General features: G+C 36.9%; 1 protein-coding gene across 5 annotated transcripts in view; it reads right to left on the reverse strand.

The window, feature by feature from the left end:
- TENT5D (terminal nucleotidyltransferase 5D) overlaps positions 1–19,553 on the reverse strand; it is a 95,306-nt gene that overhangs the window by 14,088 nt on the left and 61,665 nt on the right. The window contains exon 1 of one of the 5 annotated variants that reach the window (XM_072815415.1): positions 11,298–11,420. The exons of 1 other annotated variant lie outside the window; for it this stretch is intronic. Coding sequence is in view for 1 of the 4 variants with exons in the window: in XM_072815414.1 (XP_072671515.1) it covers positions 10,974–10,984 (11 nt within the window). In the remaining 3 variants the exon portion in view is untranslated. Of the gene's footprint in view, positions 1–8,720; positions 8,870–10,973; positions 10,995–11,297; positions 11,421–19,553 lie in introns of those variants that run through there. 3 more of the 5 variants (XM_072815416.1, XM_072815414.1, XM_072815418.1) reach the window with 3 other exon arrangements.

The following is a 19,553-nucleotide window of genomic DNA, read 5'->3' on the forward strand; positions in this document are numbered from 1 at the left end:
CAGAGACCTAGCAGGCCAGAAAGGGCTAGCAGGATATATTCAGGGTCCTAAATGAGAAAAACATGCAACCAAGAATACTTTATCCAGCAAGGTTCTCATTCAAAATGGAAGGAGAGATAAACAGCTTTCAAGACAGGCAGGAACTGAAAGAATATGTGACCTCCAAACAAGCTCTGCAAGAAATTTTAAGGGGGACTCTTAAAATTCCCCTTTAAGAAGAAGTTCAGTGGAACAATCCACAAAAACAAGGACTGAATAGATATCATGATGACACTAAACTCATATCTTTCAACAGTAACACTGAACGTGAATGGGCTTAATGACCCCATCAAAAGGTGCAGGGTTTCAGACTAGATAAAAAAGCGGGACCCATCTATTTGCTGTCTACAAGAGAATCATTTTAGACTGAAGGACACCTACAGCCTGAAAATAAAAGGTTGGAGAACCATTTACCATTCAAATGGTCCTCAAAAGAAAGCAGGGGTAGCCATCCTTATATCAGATAAACTAAAATTTACCCCGAAGACTGTAGTGAGAGAAGAAGAGGGACACAATATCATACTTAAATGATCTATCCAACAAGAGGACTTAACAATCCTCAATATATATGTCCCGAATGTGGGAGTTGCCAAATATATCAATCAATTAATAACCAAAGTGAAGAAATACTTAGATAATAATACACTTATACTTGGTGACTTCAATCTAGTGCTTTCTATACTCGATAGGATTTCTTTTTTTTTTTTAATTTATGATAGTCACACAGAGAGAGAGAGAGAGACGCAGACACATAGGCAGAAGGAGAAGCAAGCTCCATGCACAGGGAGCCCGACGTGGGATTCGATCCCGAGTCTCCAGGATCGCGCCCTGGGCCAAAGGCAGGCACTAAACCGCTGCGCCACCCAGGGATCCCTCGATAGGTCTTCTAAACACAACATCTCCAAAGAAACGAGAGCTTTAAATGATACACTGGACCAGATGGATTTCACAGATATCCACAGAACTTTACATCCAAACGCAACTGAATACACATTCTTCTCAAGTGCACATGGAACTTTCTCCAGGATAGACCACATACTGGGTCACAAATCGGGTCTGAACCGATACCAAAAGATTGGGATCCTCCCCTGCATATTCTCAGACCATAATGAAATTAGAACTAAATCACAAGAAGTTTGGAAGGACCTCAAACACGTGGAGGTTGAGGACGATCCTGCTAAAAGATGGAAGGGTCAACCAGGATATTAAAGAAGAATTAAAAAGATTCATGGAAACTAATGAGAATGAAGATACAACCACTCAAATCTTTGAGAAGCAGCAAAAGCAGTCCTGAGGGGGAAATACATGGCAATACAAGGATACATTCAAAAACTGGAAAGAACTCAAATACAAAAGCTAACCTTACACGTAAAGGAGCTAGAGAAAAAACATCAAATAGATCCTACACCCAGCAGAAGAAGAGAGTTAATAAAGATTTGAGCAGATCTCAACGAAATCGAGACCAGAAGAACTGTGGAACAGATCAACAAAACCAGGAGTTGGTTCTTTGAACTAATTAATATGATAGATAAACCATTAGCCAGCCTTATTAAAAAGAAGAGAGAGAAGACTCAAATTAATAAAATCATGAATGAAAAAGATCACTACCAACACCAAGGAAATACAAATGATATTAAAAGCATATTATGAACAGCTCTACACCAATAAATTAGGCAATCTAGAAGAAATGGACGCATTCCTGGAAAGCCACAAACTCCCAATACTGAAACAGGAAGAAATAGAAAACCTGAACAGGCCAATAACCAGGGAGGAAATTGAAGCAGTCATCAAAAACCTCCCAAGACACTAAAGTCCAGGGCCAGATGGCTTCCCAGGGGAATTCTATCAAACGTTTAAAGAAGAAACAATACCTACTCCACTAAAGCTGTTTGGAAAGATAGAAAGAGATGGAGTACGTCCAAATTCATTGTATGAGGCCAGCATCACCTTAATTGCAAAACCAGACAAAGACCCCACCAAAAAGGAGAATTACAGACAAGTATCACTGATGAACATGCATGCAAAAATTCTCAACAAGATACTACGCAATAGGATCCAACTGTACATTAAGAAAATTATTCAACATGACCAAGTAGGATTTATCCCCGAGACACAAGGCTGGTTCAACACTCATAAAACAATCAATGTGATTCATCATATCAGCAAGAGACAATCCAACAATCACATGATCCTCTCATTAGATGCAGAGAAAGCATTTGACAAAATACAGCATCCATCTTTGATCAAAACTCTTCAGAGTGTAGGGATAGAGGGAACATTCCTCAACATCTTAAAAGCCATCTACGAAAAGCCCACAGCAAATATCATTCTCAATGGGGAAGCACTAGGATCATTTCCCCTAAGATCAGGAACAAGACAGGGATGTCCACTCTCACTACTGCTATTCAACATAGTACTGGAAGTCCTAGCCTCACCAATCAGACAACTAAAAGACATTAATGCATTCAAATTGGCAAAGAAGAAGGCAAACTCTCCCTCTTCGCCGATGACATGATACTCTACATAGAAAACTCAAAAGCCTCCACCCCAGGATTGCTAGAACTCATACAGCAATTTGGCAGCGTGGCAGGATACAAAATCAATGTGCAGAAGTCAGTGGCATTTCTATACACTAACAATGAGACTGAAGAAAGAGAAATTAAGGAGTCAATCCCATTTCCAATTTCACCCAAAAGCATAAGATACCTAGGAATAAACCTAACCAAGGAGGTAAAGGATCTATACCCTAAAAACTATAGAACACTTCTGAAAGAAATTGAGGAAGACACAAAGAGATGGAAAAATATTCCATGCTCATGGATTGGCAGAATTAATATTGTGAAAATGTCAATGTTACCCAGGGCAATTCACACTTTTAATGCAATCCCTATCCAAATACCATGGACTTTCTTCAGAGAGTTAGAACAAATTATTTTAAGATTTGTGTGGAATCAGAAAAGACCCCAAATAGCCAGGGGAATTTTAAAAAAGAAAACCATAGCTGGGGGCATCACAATGCCAGATTTCAGGTTGTACTACAAAGCTGTGGTCATCAAGATAGTGTGGTCCTGGACAAAACAGACACATAGATCAATGGAACAGAATAGAGAACCCAGAATTTGACCCTGAACTTTATGGTAAACTAATATTCGATAAAGGAGGAAAGACTGACTATCCATTGGAAGAAAGACAGTCTCTTCAATAAGTGGTGCTGGCAAAATTGGACATCCACATGCAGAAGAATGAAACTAGACCACTCCCTTGCACCATAAACAATGATAAACTCAAAATGAATTAAAGATCTAAATGTGAGACAAGATTCCATCAAAATCCTAGAGAAGAACACAGGCAACACCCTTTTTGAACTCAGCCACAGTAACTTCTTTCAAGATACATCCACGAAGGCAAAAGAAAGAAAAGCAAAAATGAACTATTGGGACTTCATCAAGATAAGAAGCTTTTGCACAGCAAAGGATACAGTCAACAAAACTAAAAGACAACCTACAGAATGGGAGAAGATATTTGCAAATGACGTATCAGATAAAGGGCTAGTTTCCAAGATCTATAAAGAACTTATTAAACTCAACACCAAAGAAACAAACAAACGAATCATGAAATGGGCAAAAGACATGAACAGAAATCTCACAGAGGAAGACATAGACGTGGACAACGTGCACATGAGAAAATGCTCTGCATCACTTGCCGTCAGGGAAATACAAATCAAACCCACAATGAGATACCACCTCACACCAGTGAGAATGGGGAAAATTAACAAGTCAGGAAACCACAAATTTTGGAGGGGATGGGGAGAAAAGGGAACCCTCTTACACTGTTGGTGGGAATGTGAGATTTGCAGCCACTCTGGAAAACTGTGTGGAGGTTCCTCAAAGAGTTAAAAATCGACCTGCCCTACGACCCAGCAATCGCACTGTTGGGGATTTACCCCAAAGATACAGATTCAATGAAATGCGGGGACACCTGCACCCCAATGTTTCTAGCAGCAATATCCACAATAGCCAAACTGTGGAAGGAGCCTTGGTGTCCATCCAAAGATGAATGGATAAAGAAGATGTGGTTTATGTGTACAATGGAATATTACTCAGCCATTAGAAATGACAAATACCCAGCATTTGATTCAACGTGGATGGAACTGGAGGGTATTATGCTGATTGAAGTAAGTCAATCGTAGAAGGAGAAATGTATGTTCTCATTCATTTGGGGAATATAAATAATCGTGAAAGGGAAAAGAAGGGAAGGGAGAAGAAGTGTGTGGGAAATATCAGAAAGGGAGACAGAACATAAAGACTCCTAACTCTGGGAAATGAACTAGGGGTGGTGGAAGGGGAGGAGGGCGGGGGGTGGTGGTGAATGGGTGACGGGCATGGGGGGGGCACTTGACGGGATGAGCACTGGGTGTTATTCTGTATGTTGGCAAATTGAACACCAATAAAAAATACATTTATTCTGAAAAAAATAAAATAAAACTTATTGGTTGCTGGGGAGTAGAAGGGTACCTGTAAAAGGAATAAAAGTATTGCAGTAGCTACGTAGTGATAAATAAAATAAACCTTTTAACAAAATTATCTTAAGAGGTTTATTTTTTCCTTTATTCTCAATAACGCAGAAAACTTTTTTCTTGCTTCTTTATTGTGCTATCCCAAAGCACAGAGATACCATCAGAGATGACAAAGCAGTGAAAGGCAAAGTAAGTGAGCTTCTGTAAATGGGATAAAAATCACCTCTGTATCAATAGAGAGTTTGGTGCCTTAGTTTCCTGATTATAGAGAATGCAAATTAGAAGAGGAAGTATCTTTCTAGTAGTCATTGTATTGATAAGAACGAGATTAAAAATTAATGCACTTAAAAAAAAGAAAATTAATGCACTTATAACCTACTTTGCATTATAATCCTAAAGTAATGCTTAAAATGGCCACCAAATCAGAATATATATCCCTTCAAAAAGACAGAGATGACTCCAAAGAATAGTTCAGATTATATACAGTTGAAACTAATAGCTAGATGTAATAAAATATAAGTACATGTACTTAAAGTTGACTGCATGTAGTCTGGTCTATTTTTAAATTAAGATTCTTAGTTATACCTTGAAGCAGACTCCTCCTCTATGGCTGTCATACTAATTTATGCTGATGACAGCTGAGGTTTTTTTTTTTAATTTCAGTATAATTGACACACAATGTTACATTAGTTTTATGTGTACAATAGTTATTCAACATTAGTATTAGGTGTACAAATAGTGATTCAACTTCTCTGTATCTTATGCTATGCTCACCACAAATTTGATGGCTGTAGTTTTTAAAATGGGATAGATGAAATTTTAAATATATATATATGGATTTTGTCTTGTTTTGTTATATCCAAACTGAAACTGTATGTCTTTAGATTGGAGTATTTACTCCATTTACATTTAAAGTAATTATATATATAATTATATTATTATAAATTTTAATATTATAATCATATAAAAATGCATATATATATATATATATATATATATATATATATATATACACAATATATATATCGGACAATGGAAGTTAAAAAAACTCTAAAGAACTAGTTTTTCTTTTCAATTGAATTAATTCCTTGTTCCACTAAAATCAGAATGGGCCTTACCTAAAAGGAAACATAAAAGTAAGTCTGTGTTTAGAATCCAATTGTAGATGCAAAATATTTTAAGGTAAAATTTTTTTTATTTATTTTTATTTTAATTCCAGTATAATTAACATAAAGTGTTATATTAGTTTCAGGTATAACATATAGTGATTCAATAATTCCATACATCACCCAGTGTTTATCTTAACAAGTGCACTCAAACCCCAGCAGCTATTTCACCCAACCCCCTACCCACCTCCCCTCTGGTAACCATCAGTTCTCAATAGTTTAGATTCTATTTCTTGGCTTTTTTCTATTTTTACCCTTTGTTAATTTGTTTTGTTTCATACATTCTAAACATAAGTGAAATCATATGGTATTTATCTTTCTATGACTGACCCATTTCACTTAGCATTATACTCTCTAGCTCCATCTATGTCATTGCAAATAGCAAGATTTCATTCTTTTATATGGCTGAATGATATTCCATTGTACTCTTAATAACTAGTACTAACATTAAGTTTTGTGGAAAATCCTGAAAATTCTTTTTATAAACACCATAATCACAATACATTCATCAATCTAAATAGGTGGCTATTTTATAATCTGTTAAAAATAAACATTCTGACTAAAAGTCAGTTCACCCTTGTGGATTATTCTATTAATCCACATATGGAATTTAAGAAACAAAACAGATGAACATAGGTAAAGGGGGGAAAAAGAGAGGCAAGTAAACCATAAGAGATTCAACTGTAAAGGACAAACTGAACGTTGATGGAGGGGGGGTGAACCGGGGATGGGCTAAGTGGGTGATGAGTATGAAGGAGGGCACTTGTGTTAAGCACTGAATCACTAAATTCAAATCCTGAAACCAATATTACACTATATGTTAACTAACTAGAATTTTATGAAAATTTGAAAAAAAAAGATTTTGATGGGATGAGCACTGGGTACTATACTATATGTTAGCAAATCAAACTTCAATTAAAAATGGATAGGAAATATCAGAAAGGTAGACAGAACATGGAAGACTCCTAACTCTGGGAAACGAACTAGGGGTTGTGGAAGGGGAGGAGGGCAGGGGGTGGGGGTGACTGGTTGGCGGGCAATGAGGGGGGCACCTGACAGGATGAGCACTGGGTGTTATTCTGTATGTTGGCAAATTGAACACCAATAAAAAATAAATTTATTATTAAAAAATTTTAAAAAGCATAAAGAATAAAAAAGAGAAAAAATGATTTAATTTAATTACAAAGAGATCTTAAAACATATTTCAGTTTAAAATCTGGCAAAGGGTGAAATGTTTTAAAAGAAAAAGTGTAAACATTTAAAAAGAAAGTTGCACACTTCCAACATGTTTAATATAGATAAATAGAATGGTCAAACTGTGGAAGGAGCCTTGGTGTCCATTGAAAGATGAATGGATAAAGAAGATGTGGTCTATGTTTACAATGGAATATTACTCAGCCATTAGAAATGACAAATACCCGCTATTTGCTTCGATGTGGAGGGACCTGGAGGGTATTGTGCTGAGTTAAATAAGTCAATCGGAAAAGGACAAACATTATATGGTCTCATTCATTTGGGGAATATAAAAATTAGTGAAAGGGAATAAAGGGAAAGGAGAAAAAAATGAGTGAAAATATCAGTGAGTGTGACAAAACATGACAGATTCCTAACTCTGGGAAATGAACAAGGGGTAGTGGAAAGGGAAGTGAGTGGAGGGTTGGGGTGACTGGGTGATGGGCATTGAGAAGGGCACTTGGCGGGATGAGCACTGGGTGTTATGCTATATGTTGGCAAATTGAACTCCAATAAAAAATAAAAAAATAAAAAAGATAAATAGAATGGAATGTTACCATAATATTTGTTTATAATTTAATTTAAAATGCTTATATGAAGTTTCTGTTATTGTGTGTATGCAATTTTTATATGATTGACCACTGTGCTTAAGTCCTAGAACAATACTTACATCACAAACACTGTATTAATTATCCACAATGCCCTACAGCAAGTTTATAGCATTTAAAGTTTTGAGAGGGACTTCTCAATACCAGTTCACTTTAGCATTAATCATTTTCAAATTTGGTGCTGAAGAATAAATCTCATCATACTGATGTTAAAACAGTTCCTATTTAGATTAATTTATAAATTATTTCATCTGTGATTTTACTAATGAAATAAATGGGTTCATATTCCAAATTTATAGTCTCTTACCAATGAACCTCAGATAATTATGAAATGAGAAAAAAGTATTTATTTTTAAATTTTCTTAATTTTAATGTTTTTAGTTATGTTAAAAACGTGATAATTTCATTTTTAACTACTAGTAGTGGCAAAGTGCTCTCAGAGATGTTATTGTGCTTATTATAATTAGGCTTGGCCCATGGAGGAAGGGGTAAAGAAACATGAATTTCTCCTGTACCAAAAGATGGCAGCAGAAATGTTCATTATTTCTAGTTTCTATTCATATCCACAAAAAGGCAGGCAGATAGATTCTACTTTAGTGTTACTCATATCCTGATCTGCCATTCTCTTTACTTTACGACCATCTCTTTTCGAACACTATGATTAGCTCCAATTTTTGTTCTAACAGTGTTATTACTAAGAATTAACATGAATTCCTGGTTTCCTGCCATTGATGAATAGGGAAATAACTTGTGCTTGAAATTCTTATATATGGATGGACCCATGCAAAAAGAGGGGTTTTCTATGGAAATCATCTCCCAAGTCCTTCCAGGTTTAGTGTCAATCCCTTATAGTGGGAAGTGTGAGAGAGCTCAGTAGCACAACTTTTTTTCTTTCCCACTGCTCCTTACAATGGCTGGTAGAGGCTGATAGCAATGCAAATTCGACAGTCAGATTTATTTTGCTTTAAGATACCTGATGCTTGGGGATCCCTGGGTGGCTCAGCGGTTTGGCGCCTGCCTTCGGCCCAGGGCCTGATCCTGGAGACCCAGGATTGAGTCCCATATCGGGCTCCCTGTATGGAGCCTGCTTCTCCCTCTGCCTCTCTCTCTCTGTCTCTCATGAATAAATAATTAAAATCTTTTTAAAAAATAAGATACCTGATGCCAAGAGTTGCTGCCTCTTCAAACTGCCATTAACCTCAAGGAGGGGATCTGGACAGAGAGAACTCTAGTTCCCTTTGGAGGGAATGACAGGGTAGGGAAATCACTAAGACTGAAGTACAATAGGCTCATAGGCAAGTTGTGAGCTAAAGATACCTACTGAGATCAAAGCTCCACCCCCTCTGCACTAGACTGTTCAGCTCACTATGACTCTCACAATATACTCAGTAACCAGGTAATCATTCTTCAAGTCATTCCAGATCTGTTACCTCTTTGTGGATAACCCTATCAACACACATGGATCAAGGATTCTCTGGAGGCTGAATGGGATTCCAGAATGATAGCCAACAATATATGTACCATCCATATGACTCAGGAACACTACCTGAAGAGGCAGTAAAGTAGGAACCTATCAGAATGCTCCAGGAAAAAGCCTTAGCATTAAAAAAATCTATTAGCTTATTTCCCCTTCTCCCTTCACAGCACCTTCTGGACCATAATAACTCAGTTCACCAACTGTTGCTCTCTTCAAGTCCATTCAGACAACTGCAGTGGGGCAGGGATATGGTGCTAGAATGAGGCTCTGGAGGGGGGCCTGCTGTTAAGCACAGAGGAGAAGGGGAAGGGTGGCCAAAGAAAAAACAAAGAGAAATGCAAAAAAAAAATAAATAAATAAAAGAAGGAATAAAGGCAGAAGGAAGGAAAGAAAGAAATTAAGGAAGGAGGGATGCCTAGGTGGCTCAGCAGTTGAGCATCTGCCTTTGGCTCAGAGCATGATCCCAGGGTTCTCTGCGAGGGGCCTGCTTCTCCCTCTGCCTATGTCTCTGTCTCTCTGTCTCTCTCTCTCTCTCATGAATGAAGAAATAAAATCTTTAAAAAAAGAAATTAAGGAAGTAGGAAAGAAAGCACAGACAGCAAGCACTTGTAACAGCTGCCAGGGCCCTTAAGCCACTGCTGTCCAAGGACAAGTGGGTACTGGCAGTACTTCCCCCAACAGACTCCTCCAGTCCCACTCACCCAGGCTCATGTCCCTTGTAGGGTAAAGCTATTTCCATGGTGACCTATGGGCACACAAATTAAGGTGGTCCATAATAGGAGTCATAGGAGTTCCACATACTCCAGGCCAGTGACCTCTCCATTAATTTCCTTTCTCCCTTAGTGTTGGACTTTGTCCAGTAGAATAATACTACCTTTTCTCTCTCCCCACACAGAAAAACAATCTCCTCTCCTTTCCCAAAATGCTCTGACAAATGTCTTTCCCCAACATACACTCTCCTCCTGCCTATACCTCTTCAATCATTGCCAGCATAAACACTAACTTAAATTCATGCTCAGAGGGCAGTTTTTCTGAAACAGGGGGCTTTTGGTCACTGGTGTCTTTTTTCCCCTTAACAATTTGTGTCATGAGGACTTCCCTCTCTTACTTAATACCTTCTGCTCTTCATTTGGGCTAGAAATATTTAGGTCCTTATGTTTCCTTCCATATGTATAGCCACTTCTAACAAAAGAAAACAGCTGGATGGTATTTTAAAAAGAAAGTTTCAAAATGCCGCCTTTAATAGCTTAAAGTAGAACTGCCTTAATGAAATCCACTAAGTTTATAATTAATAATATTAAATGTATTAATTGGGTTGTTTTTAAACTTTACTTCCATTAAAATTTTCTAACTAGCATAAAGTTCATTTTTAAGGTACCTAAAGACTATCCGAGAGATAACTAATGAGCGCTTTATAGAAGGAAAAATAAATCTTGAAAGGAAGTTTAGGATTACAGAAAAAATATATATGTAAATATTCCTGGTTAGATGGCTATAACATTCTTTCACTGATACATAGGAAACACACTTGATATCTAAAAAAAGTGAGGTACAGACTTTAATACTTCAATTTAGAAATGTGTGAGTTTAAGGTTTTCAAAATCATTCACTATCTGGCTATTTATTTAATTTAGGTGTTTTTATTTTATTTATTTATTTTTTTAAATAATAGATTTATTTTTTATTGGTGTTCAATTAGCCAACATACAGAATAACACCCAGTGCTCATCCAGTCAAGTGCCCCCCTCAGTGCCCGTCACCCATTCACCCCCACCCCCGCCTTCCTCCCCTTCCACCACCCCTAGTTCGTTTCCCAGAGTTAGGAGTCTTTATGTTCTGTCTCCCTTTCTGATATTTCCTACCCATTTATCTGGCTATTTATTGACATGTAAACGTGTTAGTCAATTAATCTGGAGGAGTTATAATTCCCTTACCCTAGAGCCATGAATTAACATAATTCTTGATACCACATCAACGTATCAGTTATATTTTGTTTCTCATGTATAACTGTTGACTTAAGCACAGAAAGTAAAATACAAAAAAATTACTAATGCCTTTTTCATCACACTGAGTTCAATTTTAGTCTTAATTATAGATACAATTATTAACAAAAGAGCTAATTTTCTACGAAATTCAGTGTATATTTTAGTTAAATAAGTTTTTGAAGGAAATTTAATTCTAATGTCAATTTCAATGTCTACTCATAGTTGAAACTAAAAGGAAAAGTAATGAAACTCCCTTTCTATGAGATTTCTCACCGTGTCTTTGGTTGCACACTTTTTTGAATTTAACACTACTATTTGGAAGATTAATTTTCTTCTCCAGAGTTCCCCATCAACTGATCTCCCCACATTCTCTGTACCTCACCTGCCACAACACCATGGATTCTGTTGCCAGGAGACAAAGAATATTACTGTTGCATCATTAATGCTCTTACAGTTAAAAAATATTTTCAAATGAGAAATTTGTATAAGGCAATTCTAAGTATGAAATCTCAAAAAAATCCAGTGCTACACAGGATATATTAAAGATTAAGAATGTATTCATTATGTTACTTTGAATTTAATAAAAAATAGTAACAATAAATAGATACCCATACAAAAGGAGAGAAAATGAGGGGGAAAAATCAGAGAGGGTGACAGAACATGAGAGACTCCTAACTCTGGGAAATGAACAAGGGGTAGTGGAAGGGGAGGTGGGTGGGGGTATGGGGTGACTGGGTGACAGACACTGAGGAGGCACTGGATGGGATGAGCACTGGGTGTTATACTATATGTTGGCAAATCGAACTCCAATAAAAACATATACAAGAAACCTCCCAAAAAGCCAAAACCAAAAACAAACAAACAAACAAAAAAAAAAACAAAACAAAAAACAAAAAGCCAACAGGAAATAACAAGTGTTGGTGAGGATGTGAAGAAATCAGAACCCTCCCCAGGGCGTGATCCTGGAGACCCAGGATAGAGTCCTATGTCAGGCTCCCTGCATGGAGCCTGCTTCTCACTCTGCCTGTCTCTCTCTCTCTCTCTCTCTCTCTCTCTCCCCCTCTCTCTCTGTCTCTCATTAATAAATAAATAAAATCTTTAAAAAATTGGAACCCTTGTACACTGTTGGTGGGAATGTAAACTTGGGTATTTATTATGGCAAATATGATGGCAGTTCCTCAAACATATAATTCCCATATGATCCAGCTACTCCACATCCGAATATATACTCAAAAAATTGAAAGCAAGGTCCTCGAAAGAGAATTGTACACCTGTGTTCATAATAGCATTCTTCACAATAGCCAAGAGGTGGAGGCAACCCGGGATCTATCAGTGGATGAACGGATAAACAAAATATAGCAGATGCATACAATGAAAGATTATTCAGTTATTAAAAAGAAATGAAGTTCTGACACATGGATGAACCTTGAGGACATTATGCTAAGTGAAATAGCGAGTGACAAAAAGACAAATACGGTGTGATTCCCACTTATATGAAATATCTAGAGTGGTCCATTTATAGAGACAGAAAGGGGAATTATGGTTGCCAGGGACTGGGGAGAGGAGGAAATGATATTTTGTTGCTTAATGAGAATAGGGTCTCAGTTTTACAAGATGCAAAGGATCTGGAGATTGATTGCACAACAAATACACTTAACATTACTGAACTGTACACCTACAAATAATTAAGATGGTAAGTATTATATAATGTGTACTTTTCTAGAAATTTTTAAAAGCCTATCAAAAAATACTTAACTATGTTTCCAGAAATGTGAGGTGGTGAGATATTACATCATTTATCATATTTGAGACAATTTTTCTCTGTGAACCTTGACTTCTGTACTTCAACCTCTAACTATGTCTACCTGGTTACCACAAAAATTAACCTGACAGCTATCAAATAAAAAAATGTACACACAGAACCAAATATTATTTTGTAATCGTCTATATGCAAAATCAAAATTAAGTTGTAGTTTTCTGGAATGCAAACTTTGAGGACATACTATTTAATTTTCATCACCCAAATGAACATTGTTTTGAAAATCCTTGAACAGTTACAAAGTATTGTAGTTGTTTAGCATTTGATATTTGTTCTGAATGCCAAAAATTAATATAAAACCATTTTAAGAGAGAGTTCTTTCCAACATAAAGTCATGTTATAGTATGACCAGTTAATAGAAATCATCACATAATTGTTTTTAATAAAAATATCAAAATTGAGAAAATAGGCAAGCAAATAGATTATAGGCAGGAAATTATTTTTCAAAGCCAATGATCCAAAGGACATGTTTTGGATAACCAATGTAGTCATTTTGCTGTGAAATGTAAAAGGTAATTAGTATACACTTTGGAAGGGCCAAAGATGAAATAAGATAGTTTCTCAATTTTCTCTTGGCACTACAACATATATCAAAGGAAGAAGAAAAAATTAACACCATCTAAGAGTATAAATCATGTATATGAAGAGATAATGTTAATCAGAACTTAATTTGAATAGGAAAATATCTCTGTAAAATTTCTAAAGGAAAACATAGAAATTATATGTTCCTGATATATAATAATGATACAGATCTTAAAATTTTACTTTTTGAGTACAGAATTTTTAAACATGTAATTAAACGGTAAAAATTACAAAAATTATACAATGCTCATAATATGTCAGGTACTAAGTGCTTTAATTAACTCACTTAATTCTCACTGAGAAAAATTATAATCAGAAGGCTCGGGATTCATGTAAAAGAAACAGAACGAGTCTTACAAATAATTTAATGAATAGAATAATAGATAAAATAGCCCAGGATTAACTAAGAGACCAATAGGCACAAGTTGGGGGAGGGATTTTAAGTAGAATTAAAAAGTTAAAACAATGTAGTAATAAAAGAAGACAATACATGTAAGAGTGAATAAGATGAAAAGAGTCTTAGGAAAATAAAAATACAAAAGAGAAGTCAAAAGACAACTATCACTAGGTAGCTGTTTAGTGATCCAAATGTCTGATTTAAGTCCCATTGGTTCCAAGCTTAAAATTCCCAATTCAACTAATTGTGCCATATCTCCTTATTAAAAATTTTTATTGGAGTTTAATTTGCCAACATATAGCATAACACCCAGTGCTCATCCAGCCAAGTGCCCCCCTCAGTGCCCATCACTCAGTCACCCCAACACCCTGCCCACCTCCCCTTCCACTACCCCTTGTTCATTTCCCAGAGTTAGGTGTCTCTCATGTTTTGTCACCCTCACTGATATTTTCACTCATTTTCTCTCCTTTCCCTTTATTCCCTTTCACTAATTTTTATATTCCCCAAGCCATATCTCTTTTGACTCAGTTCGATACATTAAAAAATCATTAAAGATCCTTTTCTCAAACAGAAGAGATTTTAAAACTTATTGAGTGAATTGTCACATTTTCGGGCAATTCAATTCCTTCCCTGAGCTCCTAAGAAAAGTGATAGAGGAATCATGCTCTGGAGAGCCAGAAAGGTAGATATCAAGATAATGGACATTGGATGTGGTAGAGAAAGGGAAAAAGCATTCTTATATGGGTTTTGGAAAATGAGCTGCTAGGGAACAAAAAACCCCTCAATATCTGAAGTACATCTTTGACCAGTTATATCTATCCTGAATGAAAACTATCTATTGTCAGCTAAGAGCTAGTTGAATAAAAAGCAGTAACATTTCCCTGGCGGGCATATCAGGATGAACAGTTTGCTTAATATTTTTCATTTCACCTTCTTTTACCAGTAAAATGTTGCTATATTTTGTTTTTTAAAAGCTTTATAATAGGGACACCGGGGTAGCTCAGTGCTTGAGCATCTGTCTTTGGCTCAGGGCATGATCCCAGGGCTCCGGGATTGAGTCCTGCATCCAGCTCCCTGTGAGAAGCCTGCATCTCCCTCTGCATATGTCTGTGTCTCAAAAATAAATAAATAAACAAACAAATATATAAAAAATAAAATCTTTTAAAAAAGCTCTACTATGTTTTAGAGTGGAGAGTTCAGCGTGATTTTAATATTTATTTTTGCCTTTTTGTTTCACACAGATTGACTGGCCTTTTAAAAATATTTTTATTGGAGTTCAATTTGACAACATATAGCATAACACCGAATGCTCATCCTGCCAAATCCCCCCTCAGTGCCCATCAGCCAGTCACCCCAAAACCCCACCCACCTCATCTTCCACTACCCCTTGTTCATTTCCCAGAGTTGGGTGTCTGTCACATTTTGTCACCCTCATTTATATTTTCATTCATTTTCTCTCCTTTCCCTTTATACCTTTTTACTAATTTTTATATTCCCTAAATGAATGAGACCATATAATGTTTGTCCTCTCTGATTGACTTACTTCACTCAGCATAATACTCTCCAGTTCTATGCACATTGAAGCAAATGGTGGGTATTTGTCTTTTCTAATGGATGGGTCATATTCCATTGTACACATATACCACATCTTCTTTATCCATTCATCTTTCGATGGACACCGAGGCTCCTTCCACGGTTTGGCGATTTTGGACATTGCTGCTGTAAACATTGGGGTGCAGGTGTCCTGCCGTTTCACTGCATCTGTATCGTTGGGGTAAATCCTCAGCAGTGCAATTGCTGGGTTGTAGGGCAGATCTATTTTTGACTCTTGGAAGGAACTGCACACAGTTTTCCAGAGCGGCTGTACCAGTTCACAATTCCGCCAACAGTGCAAGAGAGTTCCCCTTTCTCCACATCCTCTCCAACATTTGTTGTTTCCTGTCTTGTTAATTTTTCCCATTCTCACTGGTGTGAGGTGGTATCTCATTGTGGTTTTGATTTGTATTTCCCTGATGGTCAGTGATGCAGAGTATTTTCTCATGTGCTTGTTGGCGATGTCTATGTGTTCCACTGTGAAATTTCTGTTCATGTCTTTTGCCCTTTTCAGATTGGATTGTTTGCTTCTTTGCTGTTGAGTTTCATAAGATCTATATAGATCTTGGATACTAGCCCCATATCTGATATGTCATTTACAATATCTTCTCCCATTAGGTAGGTTGTCTTTGAGTTTTGTTGACTGTTTCTTTGCTGTGCAGCTTTTTATCTTCATGAAGTCCCAATAATTAATTTTTGCTTTTATTTCCCATGCCATCAGGATGTAGCTTGCAAGAAGTTGCTGTGGCCGAGATAAAAAACGGTGTTGCCAGGAAGCCTGGGTGCCTCAGCGGTTTAGTGCTGCCTTCAGCCCAGGGCGTGATCATGGAGACCCAGATCGAGCCCCACGTTGGTCTCTCTGCATGGAACCTGCTTCTCCCTCTGCCTGTGTCTCTGTTTCTCTCTCTCTCTCTCTCCGTCTGTCATGAATAATTTTTTAAAAGGAAAAAAATGGTGTTGCTTGTGTTCTCCTCTAGGATTTTGATGGATTCTGTCTCACATTAAGATCGTTCATCCATTTTAATTTTATCTTTGTGTATGGTGGAAGAGAATGGTCTAGTTTCCTTCTACTGCACGTGGCTGTCCAATTTTCCCAGCACCGTTTATTGAAGAAACTGTCCTTTATCTATGGGATAGTCTTTCCTGCTTTGTCGAATATTAGTTGACCATAGAGTTGAGGAGCCATTTCTGGATTCTCTATTCTGTTCCATTGATGTATGTGTCTATTTTGGTGCCAGTACCACACTGTCTTCATGATCACAGTTTTGTAGTACCACTTGAAATGTGACATTGTGATGTCCTCGGCTCTGGTTCTCTTTTTCAATATTCCCCTGGCTATTAGGGGTCTTTTCTGATTCCACACAAATCTTAAGATGACTTGTTCCAACTCTCTGAAGAAAGTCCATGCTATTTTGATAGTGATTGCATTAAATGTGTAAATTGCTGGATAACATTGGCATTTTCACAACATTAATTGTTCCAATCTATGCGCATGGAATATTTTTCCAACTCTTTGTGTCTTCCTCAATTTGTTTCATAAGTGTTTTGTAGTTTTTAGGGTATTGATCCTTTCCCTCTTTGGTTAGGTTTATTCCTATGTATCTTACGCTGTTCGTGCAATTGTAAATGGGATTGACTCCTTAATTTCTCTTTCTTCAGTCTTATTGTTAGTGTATAAAAATGCCACTGATTTCTGGGCATTGATTTTGTATACTGCCATACGGCCAAATTGCTATAGGAGTTTCTAACAATCTTGGAGTCGAGACTTTTGGGTTTTTGTATGGACAGTATCATGTCATCTGCGAAGAGGGAGATTGTGACTTCTACTTGTCCAATTTGAATGTCTTTTATTTCTTTTTATTGCCTGATTGCTGAGGCAAAGATTCTAGTACTATGGTTAATGGCAGTGGTGAGAGTGAACATCCCTGTCATGTTCCTGATCTTAGGGGAAAGGCTCCCAGTGCTTCCCCGTTGAGAATGATATTTGCTGTGGGCTTTTCGTAGATGACTTTTAAGATGCTGAGGAATGTTCCCTCTATCTCTACACTCTGAAGAGTTTTGATCAGGAATGGATGCAGTATTTTGTCAAATGTTTCCTTTGCATCTATTGAGAGGATCTTGTGGTTCTTGTTTTTTCTCTTGTTGATATGATCTATCACATTGATTGCTTTATGAGTGTTGAACCAGCCTTGCATCCCGGGGATAAATCCTTATTGGTCATGGTGAATAATTTTCTTAATGTATTGTTGGATCCTATTGGCTAGTATGTTGTTGAGAATTTTTGCATCTGTGTTCATCAGGGATATTGGTCTGTAATTCTCCTTTTTGGTGGGGTCTTTGGTTTTGCAATTAAGGTGATGCTGGCCTCATAGAACGAGTTTGGAAGAATTCCATTCCTTTCTATCTTTTTGAACTGCTTTAGTAGAATAGGTATTGATTCTTCTTTAAACGTTTGATAGAATTTCCCTGAGAATCCATCTGGCCTTGTACTTTTGTGTCTTGGGATGTTTTTTTTATGACTGCTTTAATTTCTTCCATGGTTAGTGGCGTGTTTAGGTTTCCTTTTCTTCTGATTCCAGTATTGGCACTTTGTGGTTTTCCAGAAATGCATCCATTTCTTTTAGATTGCCTATTTTATTGGCATATACCTGCTCAGAATACCTGTTTAAAATCGTTTTATTTGCTTGGAATTGTTTGTGATCTATCCTTTTCCTTTTTTTAATTTTTATTTTATTTATTTTTTTATCTCTCCTTTTCCATTCGTGATTATATTAATTAGAGTCTTTTCTCTTTTCCTTTTAATAAGGTTGGCTAATGGTTTATATATCTTATTAATTTTTTAAAGAACCAAGTCCTGGTTTTGGTGATCTGTTCCACAGTTCTTCTGGTCTCTATTTCATTGAGTTCTGCTTGAATCTTTCTCTCTCTTCTGCTTGGCGTTGGTTTTATTTGCTGTTTTTTCTTCAGTTTTTTTAGGTGCGAGGTTAGCTTGTGTATTTGAGTTTTTTTCCAATTGTTTGAGGGATGCTTGTATTGCGATGTATTTCTCTCTCAGGCCTGCTTTTGCTGTATCCAAATATTTTGATCAGTTGTATCTTCATCCTTATTAGTTTCCATAAAACTTTTAATTCTTCTCTAATTTCCTGGTTAACCCTTTCATCTTTTAGCAGGATGCTATTTAACCTACACGTGTTTGTGTTTCTTCCTAATTTCTTCTTGTGATTGAGTTCAAGTTTCTTTTTTTTTTATTTTTTTTTTATTTTTTTTTTAATTTTTATTTATTTATGATAGTCACAGAGAGACAGAGAGAGAGGCAGAGACACAGGCAGAGGGAGAAGCAGGCTCCATGCACCGGGAACCCGATGTGGGATTCGATCCCGGGTCTCCGGGATCGCGCCCTGGGCCAAAGGCAGGCGCCAAACCGCTGCGCCACCCAGGGATCCCTGAGTTCAAGTTTCAAAGCATTATGGCCTGAAAATATGCAGGGGACAATCCCAATCTTTTGGCATCGGTTGAGACCTGATTTGTGACCCAATATGTGGTCTATTCTGAAAAAAGTTCCGTGCACTTGAAAAGAATGTGTATTCAGTTGTGTTTGGATGTAAAGTTCTGTAAATATCTGTGAAATCCATCTGGTCCAATGTATCCTTTAAAGCCCTTGTTTCCTTGGCGATGTCGTGCTTAAAATATCTGTGATTTGCAGAAAGTGCCGTGTTGAAGCCTCCCAGTATTAGTGTATTATTATCTAAGTATGTCCTTACTTTGGTTATTAATTGAATGATATTCATGGCAGCTCCCACATTCAGGGCATCAATATTCATGATTGTTAGATCCTCTTGTTGGATAGATCCTTTAATTATGATATATTTCCCTCTTGATGTCTTACTACAGTCTTTCGGATAAACTTTAATCAATCTGATATGAGGATGGCTACCCCTGCTTTCTTTTGAGGATCATTTGAATGGTACATGGTTCTCCAACCTTTCGTTTTCAGGGTGTAGTTGTCCTTAGGTCTAAAATGTGTCTCTTGTAGACAGCAAAGAGAAGGGTCTTGCTTTTTTTTCCAGTCTGAAACCCTGCATCTTTTGATGGGATCATTAAGCCCATTCGTGTTCAGAGATACTTTGGAAAGATGTGT

This window comes from Canis lupus, chromosome X (genome assembly GCF_048164855.1).
Source record: "Canis lupus baileyi chromosome X, mCanLup2.hap1, whole genome shotgun sequence".
NCBI lineage: Eukaryota > Metazoa > Chordata > Mammalia > Carnivora > Canidae > Canis > Canis lupus.